Source organism: Triticum urartu, chromosome 7A (genome assembly GCF_056163025.1).
Source record: "Triticum urartu cultivar PI428250 chromosome 7A, HENAU_Tu73, whole genome shotgun sequence".
Lineage (NCBI taxonomy): Eukaryota > Viridiplantae > Streptophyta > Magnoliopsida > Poales > Poaceae > Triticum > Triticum urartu.
Window position 1 is genome coordinate 450,794,975 of NC_141879.1, and position 16,734 is coordinate 450,811,708.

At 47.3% G+C, this 16,734-nt stretch overlaps 3 protein-coding genes across 3 annotated transcripts; 1 reads left to right on the forward strand and 2 right to left on the reverse strand.

The window, feature by feature from the left end:
• The first annotated feature begins 2,600 nt into the window (after positions 1 to 2,600).
• Positions 2,601 to 5,214, forward strand: MED21 (mediator 21). The gene is made up of 5 exons (XM_048688909.2): positions 2,601 to 3,013; positions 3,783 to 3,854; positions 4,556 to 4,607; positions 4,687 to 4,776; positions 4,926 to 5,214. The coding sequence occupies exons 1-4, from the start codon at positions 2,705 to 2,707 to the stop codon at positions 4,761 to 4,763; spliced, it is 510 nt and encodes a 169-aa protein (XP_048544866.1). The 5' UTR covers positions 2,601 to 2,704; the 3' UTR covers positions 4,764 to 4,776; positions 4,926 to 5,214.
• A 213-nt stretch (positions 5,215 to 5,427) lies between these two features.
• Positions 5,428 to 6,515, reverse strand: LOC125523842 (major pollen allergen Ole e 10-like). The gene is made up of 4 exons (XM_048688910.2): positions 6,116 to 6,515; positions 5,916 to 5,947; positions 5,571 to 5,820; positions 5,428 to 5,477 (listed from the first exon to the last, which is right to left on the reverse strand). Exons 1-4 carry the CDS (start codon positions 6,189 to 6,191, stop codon positions 5,452 to 5,454), a joined length of 384 nt encoding a protein of 127 aa, XP_048544867.1. The 5' UTR covers positions 6,192 to 6,515; the 3' UTR covers positions 5,428 to 5,451.
• A 3,387-nt stretch (positions 6,516 to 9,902) lies between these two features.
• Positions 9,903 to 12,564, reverse strand: RGLG4 (Ca(2)-dependent phospholipid-binding protein (Copine) family). Its single transcript, XM_048685201.2, has 9 exons — positions 11,933 to 12,564; positions 11,607 to 11,832; positions 11,408 to 11,521; positions 11,144 to 11,241; positions 10,991 to 11,070; positions 10,813 to 10,918; positions 10,439 to 10,687; positions 10,263 to 10,319; positions 9,903 to 10,148 (listed from the first exon to the last, which is right to left on the reverse strand). Exons 1-9 carry the CDS (start codon positions 12,119 to 12,121, stop codon positions 10,062 to 10,064), a joined length of 1,206 nt encoding a protein of 401 aa, XP_048541158.1. The 5' UTR covers positions 12,122 to 12,564; the 3' UTR covers positions 9,903 to 10,061.
• Between the last annotated feature and the right edge of the window lie 4,170 nt (positions 12,565 to 16,734).

A 16,734-nucleotide genomic window follows, 5' to 3' on the forward strand; every position in this document is an offset into this window, starting at 1 on the left:
ATATCATCAGCAAGGAACAAAGCGCCTTTGTTCCTAGGCGCTTGATCACTAACAACGTTTTGGTTGCTTTCGAAAGTGTTCACACTTTGCGAAGAAGGAAGAAGGGAAGGAATAGTGCATGTGCATTAAAGCTGGATATGATGAAAGCTTATGATCGTGTGGAGTGGCACTATCTCGAGGCCATTCTTCTCAGGCTCGGCTTTAGCAATGCACTTGTCAGGTTGATAATGAAATGTGTTACGTCTGTGCGCTTCTCGATACGAGTAAATGGAGAGTTACAACCATATTTCACTCCTTCGAGAGGCCTCAGGCAAGGATGTCCAGTTTCACCATTCTTATTTCTATTGTGCGCTGAAGGTTTTTCCTCTCTCTTGAAATATTATGGTGGCAACATTGGCAGAGGCGTTAGAGTAAGCTTTCGATCACCATGGATCAGCCATCTTCTTTTTGCAGATGATTGCTTGATTTTTCTCAGTGCAGATGCAACCAGTGCACAACGACTAAATGCCATATTGCGGATATATGGGGAAGCATCCGGGCAGTGTGTGAATCGTGACAAAAGTGCCATCTACTTCAGCCCGAATACTCCACATACCATCAGGCAAGCTCTAAAAAATATCCTGGGGGTGAACGTTGAAGCTTTTAGCGAGAGATACCTCGGTCTCCCCACGGCGGTGGGCAGAATCACTAGCGGGACCTTTGATCACATAGGTGATCGATCAAGAGGCAAGATGCAAGGCTGGTCTGAAAGGCTCTTTGCGTGCGCGGGGAGGGAAACACTTTTGAAATCCATAATACAAGCAACCCCAACGTTCAGTATGAGTTGTTTCCTACTTACAAAGAAGGTGTGCAAAAGCTTGACTTCCAGTATGGCTAAATACTGGTGGAGCAGTTCGATTGATAGAAGATCTCTTCATTGGATATCATGGAAAAATCTCACGGTACCAAAATGCAAAGGAGGTATGGGATTTCGTGATTATCATCTGTTTAACTTAACACTATTGGGGAAACATGGGTGGAGGTTTATGACCAATCCCAACTCACTATGTGCCAGAGTTTTGAAGGGGAGGTATTTCCCCGACAGTGATTTTATGCAGGCCCAAGTGCCACACTCTGCATCGGCTGTATGGCGTGCCATCATTGCCGGGCGGGAAGCTCTTGAGGCAGGAGTGGTTCAGCATGTGGGCGATGGCTCTACCATCAATGCCTGGACCGATAAATGGACCCCAACTACTGTCTCCCGGTCACCGATCCTCAAGCCAGCGAACACAAGTGTTGAACAGGTGAGCGATCTGATTGATAACACTAATTGGACTTGGAGACGAGACTTAGTTCGAGGTACATTTGCCACACCTGATGCTGATGCAATACTGAATATACCACTACGGCACGATGGAGGAGAGGACTTTCTTGCGTGGGCACATGAGAAATCTGGTAACTACAGTGTGAAATCAGCGTACCGAGCTTTGATGAACCGCAATGAGCAACGAGCTCTAGGCGAAGGGCCCGGCACCGGAACTTCAGTGGATCAAACACATATGTGGAAATCACTTTGGTCTCTCAAAGTTGTCCCCAAGGTACGTGTCTTCTGGTGGCGTGTCATGCGTGGCATTCTACCTGACGAGAAGACGCTACATTATAGACATATTCAAGATGTCAGTTTATGCAAACTCTGTCAAGCACATGAGGAAGACCTTGAACATGCGTTAATTTACTGTTTGCATGCGAGACAGTTCTGGGACGAAGCGCGCCTTGTTCTGGACATCAAGCTACCGCGACTGCATCCGTCCTCATGGGCTGGCGATATCTTATGTGGGTCTATGTTCACCGACAAGGAGCGAGCAACGATAATCACTATAATGTGGTCCATCTGGAGTTCTCACAATAGATGGACGCATGACGGTATGAAGTACGATCCGGTGAACTCCATCAAACTCACTAGAGAGGCCTTGGCCTTACTTGATGTACCTAAACAGCAAGCTGCAACGCTACCGAGACATGGTTGGCGACCACCTGAATCAGATCAAGTAAAGATCAACACCGATGCAGCTGTGCGGTTCGCAGAGGAGAAAAGCGGAGCGGGGGGTGTCGCCCGCTCCCAGACAGCACTGATGGGCGCCTGGTGCAAGCCCCATCTTGGGGTCACTGATCCTATGATCGCCGAGGCGCTAGCCCTACGGGATGGAGTAATCTTCGCAAATCTGAGAGGCTATGCCAATGTGATTATGGAGACCGACAGTCTGGAGATTGTGAATCTATGGAACACTCGGCGCAACAGTCGCTCTGTTGTGGCACCAGTTTTCTTTGAAATTGATGAGTTAGCGGATAGTTTTCATTCTTTTGTATTTCAGCATGTTAGTACATCTGCAAACGGTCCAGCACACTTGTGTGCCCAGCGTGCATGTAATGTATCTGTAACCAAGAGTTGGCTCTCTGAGACTCCAAGTTTCCTGGTTAGCAGCCTATTGGCTGACTGCCCAGTGAACACTTTTGTTTGAATAAAGCTCAGAAGTTCCATGAAAAAAAAGAGAAAAAATTACCGGGCAGATGGGCCATGAGGCTGGAATGTGATTACGGAGAAGAAACCCACCCAGCCCACATAAACGGTGTAGACCTGAGTTGCTAGTTCGACCTCGGACCTCCAGAGTCCCGGAAGAAACAGGCGTTCCGAGGCAGAAGATCGGAGGAAGAAGAGGGATCAGGCATGGACATCATCTCGCAGCTGCAGGAGCAGCTCAACGAGATGGCCATGGTGGCAGTCAACACCTTCGGCACGCTGCAGCGCGACGCGCCGCCCGTCCGCCTCTCCAACAGCTACCCCGACCCGCTCAACCCGAACCCTAACCCCGACGGCCCCGCCTCCCAGCCCCAGCCCCAGGCCCCGCCCGCGCCCGGCGCGCCGCCGCCGGCACCTGTACCGCCGCAGCCACCGCAAGCGCCGCCCCAGCCGGCCCTCGACCTCGCCGAGCAACCCAAGGCCATGAGCCACGCGCTCGTCCTCGCCGCAAAGAAGGTGTGCATCCCGTGCCCTCTCGCATCTCCCCCCTTTTATTCTCTGTTCGACACCTGCTCGAGGAATTCCCAGTTCCTACAACTTATTTTGATAAAACGAGCACTTATATATGACCCTGATTCAAAACCTGCAAGGCATTAGCAACTAATTCATCATCCTGATTCCAAACACAGATGTCGCCTCTCTTCTGTGAATGAATTTAAACCGATTTCCCTCCTAAATTGCACTCTCAAATTTTTGACAAAGCTGCTAGCTAACATGTTGCAATCCATTATCCTAAATTCGGTCAATATAAAACAATAAGGCATTATTAGACCCAGAATATGCTGTGATTAATAAAAGAATGAGGGTATAGTTCCTGATTACTAGCAGGGCATGTTGTGTCAGGTCCGTGATATCGATATATTGGGTTAGCTGACCTAGCTGTTAGAGTGGAAATTTGTCTGTTTTATCATTTGTGTCATACAGCTAGAGCACATAGTATAGCGAAAGTGCCCATGTTTTGTCTTACATGTACATTATGATCAGCATACTTCTCCTCTCTTAGGTTGTAATCGTGATAATTATACTCTCTTTGTCTTCCACGCCTTCTGCGATTATGATTATATCATGTGATAGTGTCATGCCATATTTCATCTGTAGTACACAAACATGAAGCACAATTTTGCTAATCTCGAAAGAGACCAAACTTGTGCTGAAATGTGCCTCTAGTTACTACTTTCAGTATTGTTCTGACAATAGTAAAAAAAACATTGTCCCTTCCATGCAGTTTGATGCTCTTGTTGCTGCATTACCACTGTCATCTGAAGAGGATCAGTTGAAAAGAATTCAAGAACTTCAGGTATGTTTCAGCTTCACGGTGTCAGTATCAGAGTAGTATGATCAGCGAACATAGGCTAACTTACCAAAATAGTTACACAAGGAATTATGCAGCAGGCATTTCTGAATCAAAGGGCACTAACACCCTTTATTATGAAAAACTTGAAAACTAAAGCATCTGTTACACATAACATAAGAGAAAGCTATAGAAGGATGCAGCAGCACCTCATTTATAGGAAAAGTACTTACAAGACGGCAACATGTAATTTGCAACTATACATCTGCTATTTTCACTTGGATGTGGTCTCATTGTATCTGCTACTGGCAGTTTAACATGTTTTAGTATATTATACTATTGTGCAAATGTTATGCTTTCTCCTGTTTGTTCTGCTTGTGCGTAGCATTTCATGTTAGACCTGTCCTCCTGAAAGATTTATCTCTGAAGACTAGTAATGAACGTTTGTGTTCTTAAAGTTAAACCGAAGAAAAGCAGATGCTTGATGTTACAAGTTTATAACGTTTCATGGTAATTATTTTTAGGACAAAATTAGTTCCTCCTGATATTTTCCAGAAAATGGCCACCATTTTTCAGTACCCGATTACCCATCAGCGAATTCTTGTTTTATGGGTTGTCTTGGCAAATGCTTAACAGTGCATCGTCTAAGATCCACATTTACCTTGTTTTTATCCTGCAATCAAATCATGTAAACTTGAAATTTGCAGGCAGAGAACGAAGTTGTTGGATTGGAGCTTCAGAAACAACTTGAAGCTGCTGGTAACATTTTTGAATTTTGCACTTCTTATCATGGTATAGCTGACTAACAGCTAATGTATATATCTTGTTCCTTCCACAGAACTGGAATTGGAACGGGTTGAAGTGTTGTTTAATGAAGCTACAGATAACTGTATAAATTTGAAGAAGCCAGATTAGTAATATTATGCATGTAAGTTTGAATGGCATCCTTCCCCAGTATATTAGTAAACTATCAACCATCAATTGGTTATTGTGTTTTCAGCACGGGATGTTTTTGCATAGCCTAAAATAGTGAAGTAGGCCTTGAGTTAACTCCCATTCAAATTTGTGCCATTTCAGGTAGCCGCACCTGTGTTGGTGGAGACATGAATTTCCAGCATTCTGGTGTTTACTTTCTTGTACAAGTCTCTAAAATGTCTTGTGCAAGCCTCTAAAATGTCTTATATTTGTTTACAGAGGGAGTAGTTCCTAATGTCTTACAGCTTCCAAGCTAGATTTGTCGACAGTAATGTTGTCTTGTTTTAACTTGCGTGCATTGATATTCCATGAGCACTTGCTGGATGAGTTATTAAAGTTCAGTGTTGTAACACCTATACCCTGAAATAGTTTAAAGAATCCTTTGCGTGGATTGGTCTGGTAAAAGTTCACCAGGGTAACTGAAATGATATTTCACTGTCAAAGAAAAAGCATAGGATGGACATCTCATGATCACTCAAACACTGAAGCTATGCCTGATTCGAACAATGGCAGTTCTGATGGTGAAAACAAACACACTAAACTTTCTAGGGGACAGACACATATATCCTAGAAACATCTTATTTTCTCGGCTTCAGTGACCCCCCCCCCCCCCCCCCCCCCCCTGGTCTCAGGCATACTTGCAAGTGCCTAGACCTGCAATGAAGTTAAGTGAGAAAGAAGCGGTCAGATGAGCACAAGAGAGAGATTTGAGAAACGGCGGCATGAGATGAGATGTGTGATGCTTACTGGGGTCGGTGATGCTGATGATGCCGGTGGCGTTGAAGAAGCAGTTCCAGGTGTTCCTCCCCCTGGCCTGGTAGTAGGCGTTCATGGCCACCGAGGCCCGCGACAGCAGCACGCCGCCGTTCTGCGCGGAGCAGCCCCCCGTGCCCTGGATCGCGCTACAGTCGCTCTCGGAGCAGGCGAACTCCAGGTTGGCCCTCAGCGCCGCCTCGCCCGTCGATGGCTTGGCCACGCACCACGTCTTGGCCGCAGCCTGCAGCAGCAAAACTATGAGTAAATCAAGAGCTGAAGAACATGGCACCTGGAGCAAGATGAAGATAGGCTGTCTGTCAGGAGAATGCCTCTCACCTGTTTCTGCTGAAAGCTTGGTGCCGCTGCCGCTGAAAGAATTCGCCACAGAGAGAACAATCGATCGATGTTAGAAACTACAGTATAAATAGATGAGAGACCAAGCAGTAAAGTAGTACATCTGCAGAGAGATTTTGCCACGGAATTCGGAGAATCTCGAGCAAGTTGAGGATGCAGATGAGATTGAGGAGTGATGGTACCGTGAGTGCAGTGGGTCAGCAGCACGAGAGCGGAGGCGAAGGCCATGAGCCTGACGGTGGTTGAACCCGAACCCATCTCTTTCTTGTGACCAAGAGAGAGGACGCAAGAAACTGTTTTCTCTATGTTATATGTGAGGATGCAGAGGAGAAGGTGTGTGCCGCCGTTTCAGTTCATGCTCGCGGCGTGGCGGTGTGTGCGTGTATATATGCAGACGAAGAAGAAGAGGGGGGAAGCCGAAGCAGAAAGGGTGTGCTGCAGAAGCGGTTCACCGCAAAAAGAAGGAAATAGCAAATCCAATTTATGCCCAGCATTCATTGCGGGGTTGCCGCATTTATATCTCGCCAAAACGCCTTCGTTTCTTCTGAGCACGGAGAGGAAGCAGGCAAGCCGGATCGGGGACGGGTCAGTTACGACCATGCTTTTACGAGACAAGTGACCAGGAAATGACGCGAAAATAAAAACGACACAAGCACTGTCATGCTTTGTGCGCGTGGTATCTCTACGACACGACACGACACGCGAGGTAAACTCGGTTCTAAGTATCAATATACCGCTAGCAGGCTTGCTTCTACCTATCATCAGGTATATGCTACACTTCCAACAAGACTGCCATAGTTAGGATTCGGTTAAACCGAGCTCGAGCTCATGTGAGCTTGACTGTAAAAATGTAAAAAAAAAAAAATCTGATTTTTTAGCAAATACTCCCTCCGTTTCTAAATATAAGCATTTTTTTTAAAGATTTCAATACGGACTACATGCAGGGCAAAATGAGTGAATCTACACTCTAAAATATGTCTATATACATCCATATGTAGTTTCTATTGAAATCTCTAACAAAACTTATACTATAACGGAGGGAGTATTAACAAATGTTTTGATATCTTCCAAAGTTTCAGCATCAGATGATATTCATTGAAAACGTGGCAAAAAGAAAAAGAAAACAAAATCGCTACTCCAAACGTGTTATTTCCGAGCCTTTTGGAGCATCATTTTTTTTCCAGCCATGTCTTCCACGAATGTCATTTTCTGATTAAACTTTGCAAGCAATGAACACATTTCTCAATGTTTGCTACATCTAACAGGTCTTGGCCCACTGAAATTTCAAAGAAGTTTCACTTGCATATGGGATGTGTATGTAGTTTAGCCCACATTGACAGTAGAGAGGAGACACCAATTTATAAGGTTGTCTTTTACACTAATTCTTATAGCATGAGAAAAGAGAACGACAATGTGCAAGCTCATTGACTAGTCGCGTCGCGTGAATTGGGTTCGAATTAGTAAGCGGCGTGTTGGATGATTAAACTTTTGCTTTGTGGTACGAGAAAGATTACCGGGCGAAGCGACAACAACACTTTAGCATCATTCCCTCTTCTTGGAGGGGTCGTCACCAGACCTTCGATCGCTCTCAGCTAGTCATCGTGGGTGTGGTTTGTGGACAACCATGAATTGCTTTTGGTGTGGCTTACGGTGATGGTCATGCTGAGAGTCCTATTCTTTTTCTTGGCGGTCCATTTTCCTCAGTTGCCATTTGAGCTATAGTGTGAGTGTCCTGTCGTTTGATAAGTCGATTCTATTTGAACCAAGGCAAGCGGGTGGGGAGCAGTGGCGGAGCCAAAAATTTCTTCATTTGTGCAATTTTATAGCAATATTATTGGATTATGGATGGGTTTAGACCCATATAAGACACTAATCCCTGGTTAATCTTGAGGCCTATGTATAAGATGGCAGGTGATGAGAAGTTTAGTTTCACCTTGCTAGTTGAGGAGAGTTGGGACCCCTTTATAAGGGCTGCTCTACCACTTGCTATTGGGAGTTTGGAAAGAGGAGTGGTACACGCGCGCTCCTCCTCCTCCGCCACCCGCCTCGCCACGCGCGTCGCGGGTATGAGCCGACCCGAAGCTTATTTTTGCCGCTCAGCATGTGGGCCACTGTCCAAGACGTTGGACTGTGGGCTGACTTGCGTTGTCGGGATTCGTCGACTCCCTTGCCGGGACCCGCGTTGCCAGGATTTGTCGACTCCCTTGCCGGGAGTGGGTCGACTTGGTCGTGGGCCTCGGCAAGGCCCACGACTTTCTCCCTTACGGACTATATAAGAAGTCTCTTGCCATTGAAGTAACCTAATGAGTGAACCCCTCTCGCGTGACCTAGCCGCCATCTACTGTTCCTCGCTCTGTACTGCCTCCGGCGATCCCATCCTGACGACCGCGTGCACGGCTGGTCGGGAGAGCAGGTGCCTCCGGAACCCTGTCGTTCGAGATCCTGCCCAGGAGAACGGCAATAAGGTTTTTGGGGAGCGTCTCAGACGCGACTGCTCCCGATCCGTCCCCAACTCCGTTCGCCTCTGCTTCCACTACTTCTTCTGCATCGACACCATGGCCGACGACGCCGCCGCTAAGAAGAAGGCCACAGACGACGCCGAGGCTGCTGCTGCAGCCGCCGCGTTGGCCTGGCCAACCAGAGGGTATGATCTGTTCATCCCTCGTTTACTCGTACTTATGCTAGCCGTATATGTGCTGCTCATAGAAGGTTTGATTCTATGTTCTATACGTGCTAGCATGCTTAGGTATCGCTATGAGATGCATACCTTTTATGCCATGCTTACTGTTTACTCGTGGATAAATCTAATCGGAAAAGTGCTAATATTTCCAACAAATATGACAACAAATATACAACAAGCTAGTAGCAGCATACAAATGGATCAACAATTTTTTAGTATTGCATGGAAGTCCTGAGAAGACCTCTGGAGCCGCCACTAGTGGGGAGTCACCTTGGACAATAAAGGGATGGTATTATGAAAAAGTCATGTCCTTTTTTCGAAGAAGGCGAAGGCCACTTCCTCTAGTATTTACCTATTTCCGCCTAGGCACTAAATTCGCTTGAACTTATGTCAACAAATTCTTGGTGGTTATAGACTTCGGTGTTTTTAGTTGCGGTTCTTTCATTATTTGTTGTCCTTGTTCTTGTCGGCGGTATTTTTGAATTGTTCTTTCCAATATATTGTATCACTTCGGCTGTTTAGGCCTTGTTAATTTAATATCGGGTGCATATCTTCTTTTGTAGGAGTACAAATTAAGCCCCCTCTTTCTCTCCCTCACTTTCTCACCTACCCGCATGTGAGACCCACCCTGACAGATGACACGTGACATTTACAAATTACAAAGCATCTATCCTATCCTCCACTTGAAATCAGAGGGGGAAGAGGTTAGATGCTTTACGATTTGTGAATGCCATGTGTCATCCATCAGGGTGGGTCTCACCTGCTATCCCGTAAGACCTGTTCTCATATAATTTTTACGTCGACGAGTGTGTGTGAGGTTCAGATAGATGGATCTCATTTAGTACTATTTCCTTAGCTTTGTGTAGTGTCCATGATAAGCTAGAGAAGAGAAATTCTTACGCGCATGATGATATGGAGCTTCAGGTGGTGTTTGGTTCTCTAGTCCTAGGACTTTTTTTAAGTTCCAACTGAAAAGTCTCTAATCCCTAAAAAGTCCTTCCCTGTTTGTTTTCAGAGACTAAAAAGTTCCTAGTCCCTTTCTAGAGGTTATTAAATGACCATGTTGCCCCTAGTATATAGAAAAATAACAATCAAATAACACCATAGGGGGGCGGGCCAATGAGTGCATGGAGGGGTATTGTTGGAAAAATCCCAAAAAGTCCCAAAAGACTCTCCTTGAGAGTCTTCTTCATTTAGTCCCAAATGCCTAGTTTAGTCCCTAAAAAAATCCCTCCCGTTTGATAAAAAAGTCTTTAAGAGAGACTTTTTCTAGTCCCTACACAAAAAAGTCTCTGGAAACAAACACCCCCTCAATACCTCACACTTATTTACAGAAAAACAAGCGTAGAACCATGCAATCAGAATAATTCAGAGGCTGCATTTTATCTGCGAAATGCTTCGCGTTTGAAACTGAAACAAATATTATGACATAGTTTGGTTTGAATTAATCATCCCGTGTACAGCCTCAGCTTGGAGCGTATTGTCTCTCGGCATATCGGGCATCTGTCGAGGTTCTCCCCACACTCCCTGCAACACTGTCGTTCGCACACAAAACAATAAAAAATGTGTAAAATACGTACATTTCCATGTTTGATAGAAAGAAAATGCATCTCAACATTTGCTTAGATAAATGAATTCCAATGTCTTACCATGTGGCCGCAGCCAAACGCTAGATCTTTGGCATTGGTCAAGCAGATTGGGCACACCTGCATGGACATTGATTTATCAGTCAGTTTGTTCAAGAAGGTGGCGCGAATGATCGATCCTCCATGCATGATCATCACAAGACAAACAAGACTTGGTAATTCCGGGCAGTTGGCTGAACCTGATCCTCTCTTGGCTCCGCCGCGGCGGCGTTCGCGCTGCTAGCTTCCCGCCTCAACGACGACGACGCCGGCAGCGGGGGCGGGGCCGGGACGACCCTCTTGGCCTTCCCCGTGGACCGGCCTAGGATGCCGAGCTCCATGGTGGCCTTGTACTGGATGGGCACCTCCATGAGCGCCGCCAGCGCGAACGCCGACTCCTTCTGCTGCAGCGTCGCGTTCCTCGACATGATGGACGTGAAGTTGACAAACTGCGCACAATTGTTGTTAAATAATAACGTGTGAGTAAAGCTGCATTGTAATTCGTCTTGGGAGATTGGATCAACGAAGAGGGCTACAACTCCCTCGGTCTCTGTTTTCGAATTTGAGTGATGACCTGGAAGTTGTCGAAGGCGCGCGCGGGGAGCTTGTCGTCGAACTTCTGCATGTCCTCCCATGGGCCATCCCCGACCCCGACCAGCACGATGGACAAGGGATACGAACTGCAGAGTCAAACTTTATTATCCTCAAATCGTGAACCTGGCAAGCGTGCGCGCCAAACTGTCGATGATCACCTGGCCATGACAATGGAGTCGACGGTTCTTCGCTCCTGCGGGCTTAGATCGCCCTCACTTGTATCAACACTCCTAGTGACCTGGAACGCCGTGATGAGGTTGTTAAGACGAATCAAGCTGCATAGCATAGGCTTTTTGATTCAGGTGAGGGACCTGGCCGTCGGCGACGATGACGAGGACATGGTACTGGCCTCCGGTCCTGTCCACGATGTCGACGGCGGCTTCCACGATCGGTGCGAAGGACGTCGGCCCTGAGCACAGACAATCGCGCATCGTTCATTCACCGGTGCCAACGAAGGAAGATTTTTTTTTTGAACGAAAGGGGATTGCCCCCCTGCCCCACTTTATAGAATGACCAACGAAGGAAGATTTCCGGAGCTCGGGACGGGTTGATGGGGTTTGGTCGTCGGAGGTCACCTGATAGCCTGAGGTGCGGCACGACGTTCCGGTAGCATGCCAGGACCTCCTCGAAGCCGTGGCACGGCGAGTTGTCCGGGTGGAAGCTGAAGACGTTGTAGTCGTGCGTGGTCGCTGCAAACAAGAAGAGCACAAGTTGTAAATGGAACGGACTCGTCCTTGTCGTCGTTGGGTGCAAGGAGTAAAAACGGGGGCTCACCGTCGCCGAAGCCGAAGCAGGGGATGAGGTTGTCCTCGTCGAAGGGGGCGAGCGTCTTGCCGATGATGCTGATGGCCGCCTCGTAAGGGTTGGGCGCGTCGCCCAGCTTGTGCAGGCTCTGCCCGTTGAACGACCGCTTCCCCGTCCATTCGTTGCTCTTGGTGAAGTCCACCCCGAGGATGAGGTTGGACGACTCGAGGCCCTGATCTCGCAGCGCCGAAGCCACCTGAGAAATCAAAAGTTAACCCAACGAGTCACGCAGGCAGGAAGGAGATGAAGCGAGGAGCAATCGCGTGAGATGAAGATGACCCATCATCATCAATCACCTGGTCGAGGGAGGTGAAGGTGTCCGGTATGTACGAGTACTTCTTGGACAGCATCGCCCTCCGCCGCTGCTCGCCGCCTCCGCCACGGCCGTGTCCCGACGGCTCACCGCTCCTCGACATCGTCATCCTCCTCGCCTCGGCCGCTCTCCGCCGGTGGCCGCCCAACAGCGCGCTCAACACCCCGCCCATTCTTTCTCGGAAGCGATCGCGATCGACGGCAGGGGACGGCCGCTAGAAATACCATGCGAGGAGGACACGGCCTCCTCCTCCTCCTCCTCCTCCTCCTCCTCGGAAGTCGCAGCAAAGATCACACGGAGAAGCAAGGCACGACCATGGAACTGGACCAAGGTTGTTGTATCATGGACGATGATGCGTCAAGCAAGGCAAGGATTTTGCAGCGAAGCTTCTTGAGACCTTCGTCCATCGAATTTCCGCTCTTTATTCCGTGTCTTTGAAACGGCCGTGATCTTTAAGGAACTTGTCGCTAAATGTTCGGTTTCTTTCCGGTAATTCGCTGCTATGCTTTGCGAGTGAGTGAGTGCTAAAGTAGCGGATTCCTGCGTGTCAGCGTGTTTCTTTCTGCGATGTCTAGTCAGGAAGGAAGACAACCTGGTAGACGGCGCGAATCTTTGTGGTCCGAAAATAGTGCAGACAAGCTCATCGTCATTCTAAGGATGGGTTTATATCATGTCCGTTATGTGTCGCTGAAGTGCTAGTCGGATTTTCTTGTTTTCTTTCTTGCAACCTCAAGGAAAATGAAAATCTATTATAGTCAGGGCATCTCCAACATGAACCCTCAAACTACTCACAACCGACCGGGCCGCGCGGTCTGAACGTATTTTGCCATGCAGTGTGGTCCTGTATCGGTCCGCTCGGCGGTCCGGACGTCCATTTTCTCGTAAACCAAAAGCAAACCAGGGTCTGGACCGTTGCCACGCAAGCGTCCGACGCTCCCTTGCCTGCCCTTTCTCCCCCGAAGCCAGCTGCCCGCAATCATACCGCTCTAGAGCGAGTGCTCCGCGTTGACGCCGGCGGATATGACCTCTCACTGGCACTGGTACTGAAGCGGCTCCCCGGCCGAGGGTGTCAGCCCGCGCCACGTCTATGGTGAATGCGCTTGTTCAAAACTCATCGTCATTATAGTTAGGGCATTGACGCACCCGGACGCTTGGCCTCACCAGCATCCACTATTTAAAGGTGATCACACCCGGCGCACACCACACCACAACCCATCCGATCCACATTGTTATCCCGTGCACCACATCCGCCATGACAGCGATCGGAAACGCGTTGTGGGAGAGTCTCTCAATGGAGCAGAAGCACAAGGTAGCCGCCCTTGCGGCTGCTTGGCAGAGCCGCCATGCCAACCGGATAGAGGCCGGCATGCCGGCCAGCTCTCCGAGGGTCTCCGACAACGACCCCAAGATGGAGACGGGCTCCTACGACGACTCCGTGCCGCAACCCGCGTCGGTGCATGCCAACTTGGCGATGGAGCAGGCGTAGACGCACTTCAATTCCGCCAGGAAGGAGGAGCAGCCGGCGCAGGTGCCGATGTCGATGTTCCGGCAGGCGTAGGGGGGAGAGGGTAGCGGTACAACTTGTTCCTTATCGAGCAGCACCGGCTGATAGAGGGCCAAATCTACAACGAACCGGGAAGTCGTGGTGGCCATGGCCGCGACAAACCCTAATTTCATCTCCGAGAAGCAGGCGCTCTACGAGGCCGCCCACACTCACACCGCCACTCGCAACATAGAGGCGGCGTACCCGGACGAGGAGTTGGAGTTGGCGCAACAGGCGATCACGGCCGAAAACGCCGCCAGCTGCGTGTCCTACCCACCGCCAAACAACGATTGACCGCACTTGTGGGATGATGAGCATGCCATCCCATCCACGTCCATCGTGGACCTCACATCCATCAGCGACGGATAGGTCGCGGGCTCCAACAAGGAGGAGTAGAGCATGGGAGGCGGCCGTGCCTCGAGTCCCAAATAGGCCGATCCATCTTCCATGTTATACTCTTCCTTGCTAGCGAACCTTCACTTCGTGGGTCTTATCGCCGCCGCTTATGTAGACGGCGAGATGGACCCGGCGAAAGGGAAAAACAAGGACATGGGGCACGAGCACCGTCATAGGCTAGGTTTATGTCTGGTCATTTTTATTGAAAAATATCAAAAATGTAATCAATGTTCACTGGTTTTAAATAAAATTGTCCTCTTTGCATGTATTTCGTCCGGTTTGTTGAAATCCGGTTTGAAATGTATATGGCTACGATTGGATCACCGGCTCCCGCATCAATGTCCGTCAACTGGACCCCTATCCGCGGACGGATACGGTGTCCAGTGTCATTGGAGATACCCTAAGTTAGTATCTTGTTTCCCACAAAAATCATTGCTCAGATAAATTTCAAATGGTATTTCAGATTGCTCAAATGAAAGTCTATTGCAGTAAAGTTAGAATCTTGTTTTCTCATCTAGGTCCGACTAGCTCTTAGTATCTACTACCACTGTATATTTCCGTTCTGGTTTACTAGTTCCTTCGTATTTTAACCACGATGTTAACTAATAAAATACAGATTATGTGTGGCAAAAATATATCATTGTAAACTACAATCAAATATGAATCTATATATCTTTTGATGTCATACATCAACATTTTGCTAATCAAATATGTGATCAAAGATTGAATCAAAATACGACGGGGACTAATAAGACGGAGTTTGTGGCTGAGAATTAACTAAGTCTAATCTAGCTCTTACATCATTTTATTTTACTCGGAGATTCATGTGGATTTTTAATTTTGTTAATAAAATGGTATTGGGCTATACATGTTTCATGAGAATTATATTACTAAATATAGGGAGAGGAGTTATGGATTTTTATGCACGTGCGGATGTGTCCACTCCTTACTTATCACCCCCGCCTCTGAATTTAGGGTGTGGAAGCTATTAGACCTGTTCAAAAAAAAATCAATCATGAATATAAAAAATAGCCTATTGCCAAGAACAATTGCTCCCACTTGATCACCACACATGCAAGCTATTTTTTTGTTCTTGTAATCTTTTATTACCAGCACCTACATTTTTTTCCTCATGTTACGTACTTTAGTTATCACCCTAAAAAAGTACTTCACTTATCTTCTTGCATTATCTTTGGTTCTAGAGAGTCTAGACACAGTAAAAGTTAAGTGCACAACAGTTGCGTAAGTGGCATATGAAACTTGAGAGATTAGAAAACCTACCTAAAAATTGATTTTTCTGTCCTGAGATGGTGTTTTCTTTAGAACTTCAATAATGCAGAAAACGGTATCTGGCACTAGATTAATAGGTTAGTACAATAAAATAACATAAATTTGTACAGAACCATGTATTGATGTAAAAGTAGCATGAACATGAAAAAAATTATAGATACGTTTGAGACGTATCAATCACAAGTTAATGTGTTTCAATGGTTTTTCTATAGAAAAGATGTGCTATAAAAGAGGAGTTATACAAATGTTGAAGAGTGGGGATTGTTGACGAATACATATCATAGAATTCCCCAACACCTTCTACCAAACCCTTGAAGAACCCCCAAGATTTGCATGTTGCTGGAAAATCAACCCGGAGTTCTCAAGATTAGTCTGGGGCGGCCTCCAGGTTTAGCTCGAACCATTTTGTTTAACATGAGTATTTTCTGGATAAACATTGGAGCTCTGGCATTGGAATTTTTGTGTGGTCCAATACGAGAACGCAACGAGCATAATTTGGGGGCCATTTCTTATGTAGGGAGGGCATTGACTTGATATGCCTCTTTACCCTTGATGACCACCTTGAGCTCCCATTCTTTTCCTCCAACCATTATTTGATTTGAATAAGAGAAAACAGAGAGGAAACAAACATTTGTGACTCGACCAAGGCAATCTTGAATCCCCTTTGACTTCTTTGTTCCACTTGTCACTATTTAGTTTCTAAGGAACCATAGATGGCCGTAGTCATCTGTAAGCTTCCGAATTTGCGAATTAGCTCCGGGAATTTTGTGAATGTTTTAGTCCCCGTCGAGGTCTACCCTTAGTGATTGAGCTCTCGAAGCTCAAGGAGGAATCTAGTCATTCATTGTGGATGTGAAACTTGTTGTCCTAGGCCTCTCCACATGAGATTAGAGCCCCCTTCCCCTACACACACATGGATTGAACTTCAGGATACATTACTTCATTTTTGTGCCTTGTGGCTACTTCATTCTCGGCTTACTTCTTGCTTAGCTCTTTACCAACTTGTTAATATTATTTATATTGCTTGCTCGTTGTATTTTGTCATATAGGTTGAAGTATCTTTGTTCGCACACGAACACGTCACTGTGTACCCTCGACGCCGGGGATGATACACCGCAGCTCACGTCGAAGGAGACCCAGCCGGAAGCGCGGTACGCGGGCACTCCGGCGGGTGCTTTTGAGGACCCGAAACCCCACACGCCCGGGAGGGACCCCGTCAGAGCGCGCGGCGGCTATGGGCTGCCCTAGGTCGACCTGATCGCCCCTAGGGCCTCGAGGTTCGCCGCCCTACAACAAGAAGAACAGACGAAGAACGAGGAAGAAGAAGAAATAGGGTTAAGGAGAAAAGATAAAAGATAAAAAGTGGTAGATGAGTTGATCGATTGTGTATTGTTCAATCGGCCGTCACCCCTTAGGTATATAAGAGGCGGCTGGACTTCCCGTGCAAGGAAAAGGCTTGGATTCACGTCCAAAATCCTAGTCAAATTCGGATCGGTTTTGTCCAAACTTTCCAAAACTGTTCGGTTTAAACTGGCTGCACCTTGCGGGTCTTTTTT

Bases quoted from the DNA above. Each gene is read 5' to 3' on its own strand.
- MED21 (XM_048688909.2), top strand. From the start codon at position 2,705: ATGGACATCATCTCGCAGCTGCAGGAGCAGCTCAACGAGATGGCCATG. The intron at 3,014-3,782 runs GTGTGCATCCCG...CCTTCCATGCAG, and splicing joins TCGTCCTCGCCGCAAAGAAG to TTTGATGCTCTTGTTGCTGC. The intron at 3,855-4,555 runs GTATGTTTCAGC...TGAAATTTGCAG, and splicing joins AAAGAATTCAAGAACTTCAG to GCAGAGAACGAAGTTGTTGG.
- LOC125523842 (XM_048688910.2), bottom strand. From the start codon at position 6,191: ATGGGTTCGGGTTCAACCACCGTCAGGCTCATGGCCTTCGCCTCCGCT. The intron at 5,948-6,115 runs GTACCATCACTC...GAATTCTTTCAG, and splicing joins GCTGACCCACTGCACTCACG to CGGCAGCGGCACCAAGCTTT. The intron at 5,478-5,570 runs GTAAGCATCACA...ACTTCATTGCAG, and splicing joins CATCAGCATCACCGACCCCA to GTCTAGGCACTTGCAAGTAT.
- RGLG4 (XM_048685201.2), bottom strand. From the start codon at position 12,121: ATGGGCGGGGTGTTGAGCGCGCTGTTGGGCGGCCACCGGCGGAGAGCG. The intron at 11,833-11,932 runs GTGATTGATGAT...TTGATTTCTCAG, and splicing joins CCTTCACCTCCCTCGACCAG to GTGGCTTCGGCGCTGCGAGA. The intron at 10,320-10,438 runs GTTCAGCCAACT...ATGTCCATGCAG, and splicing joins CGGAGCCAAGAGAGGATCAG to GTGTGCCCAATCTGCTTGAC.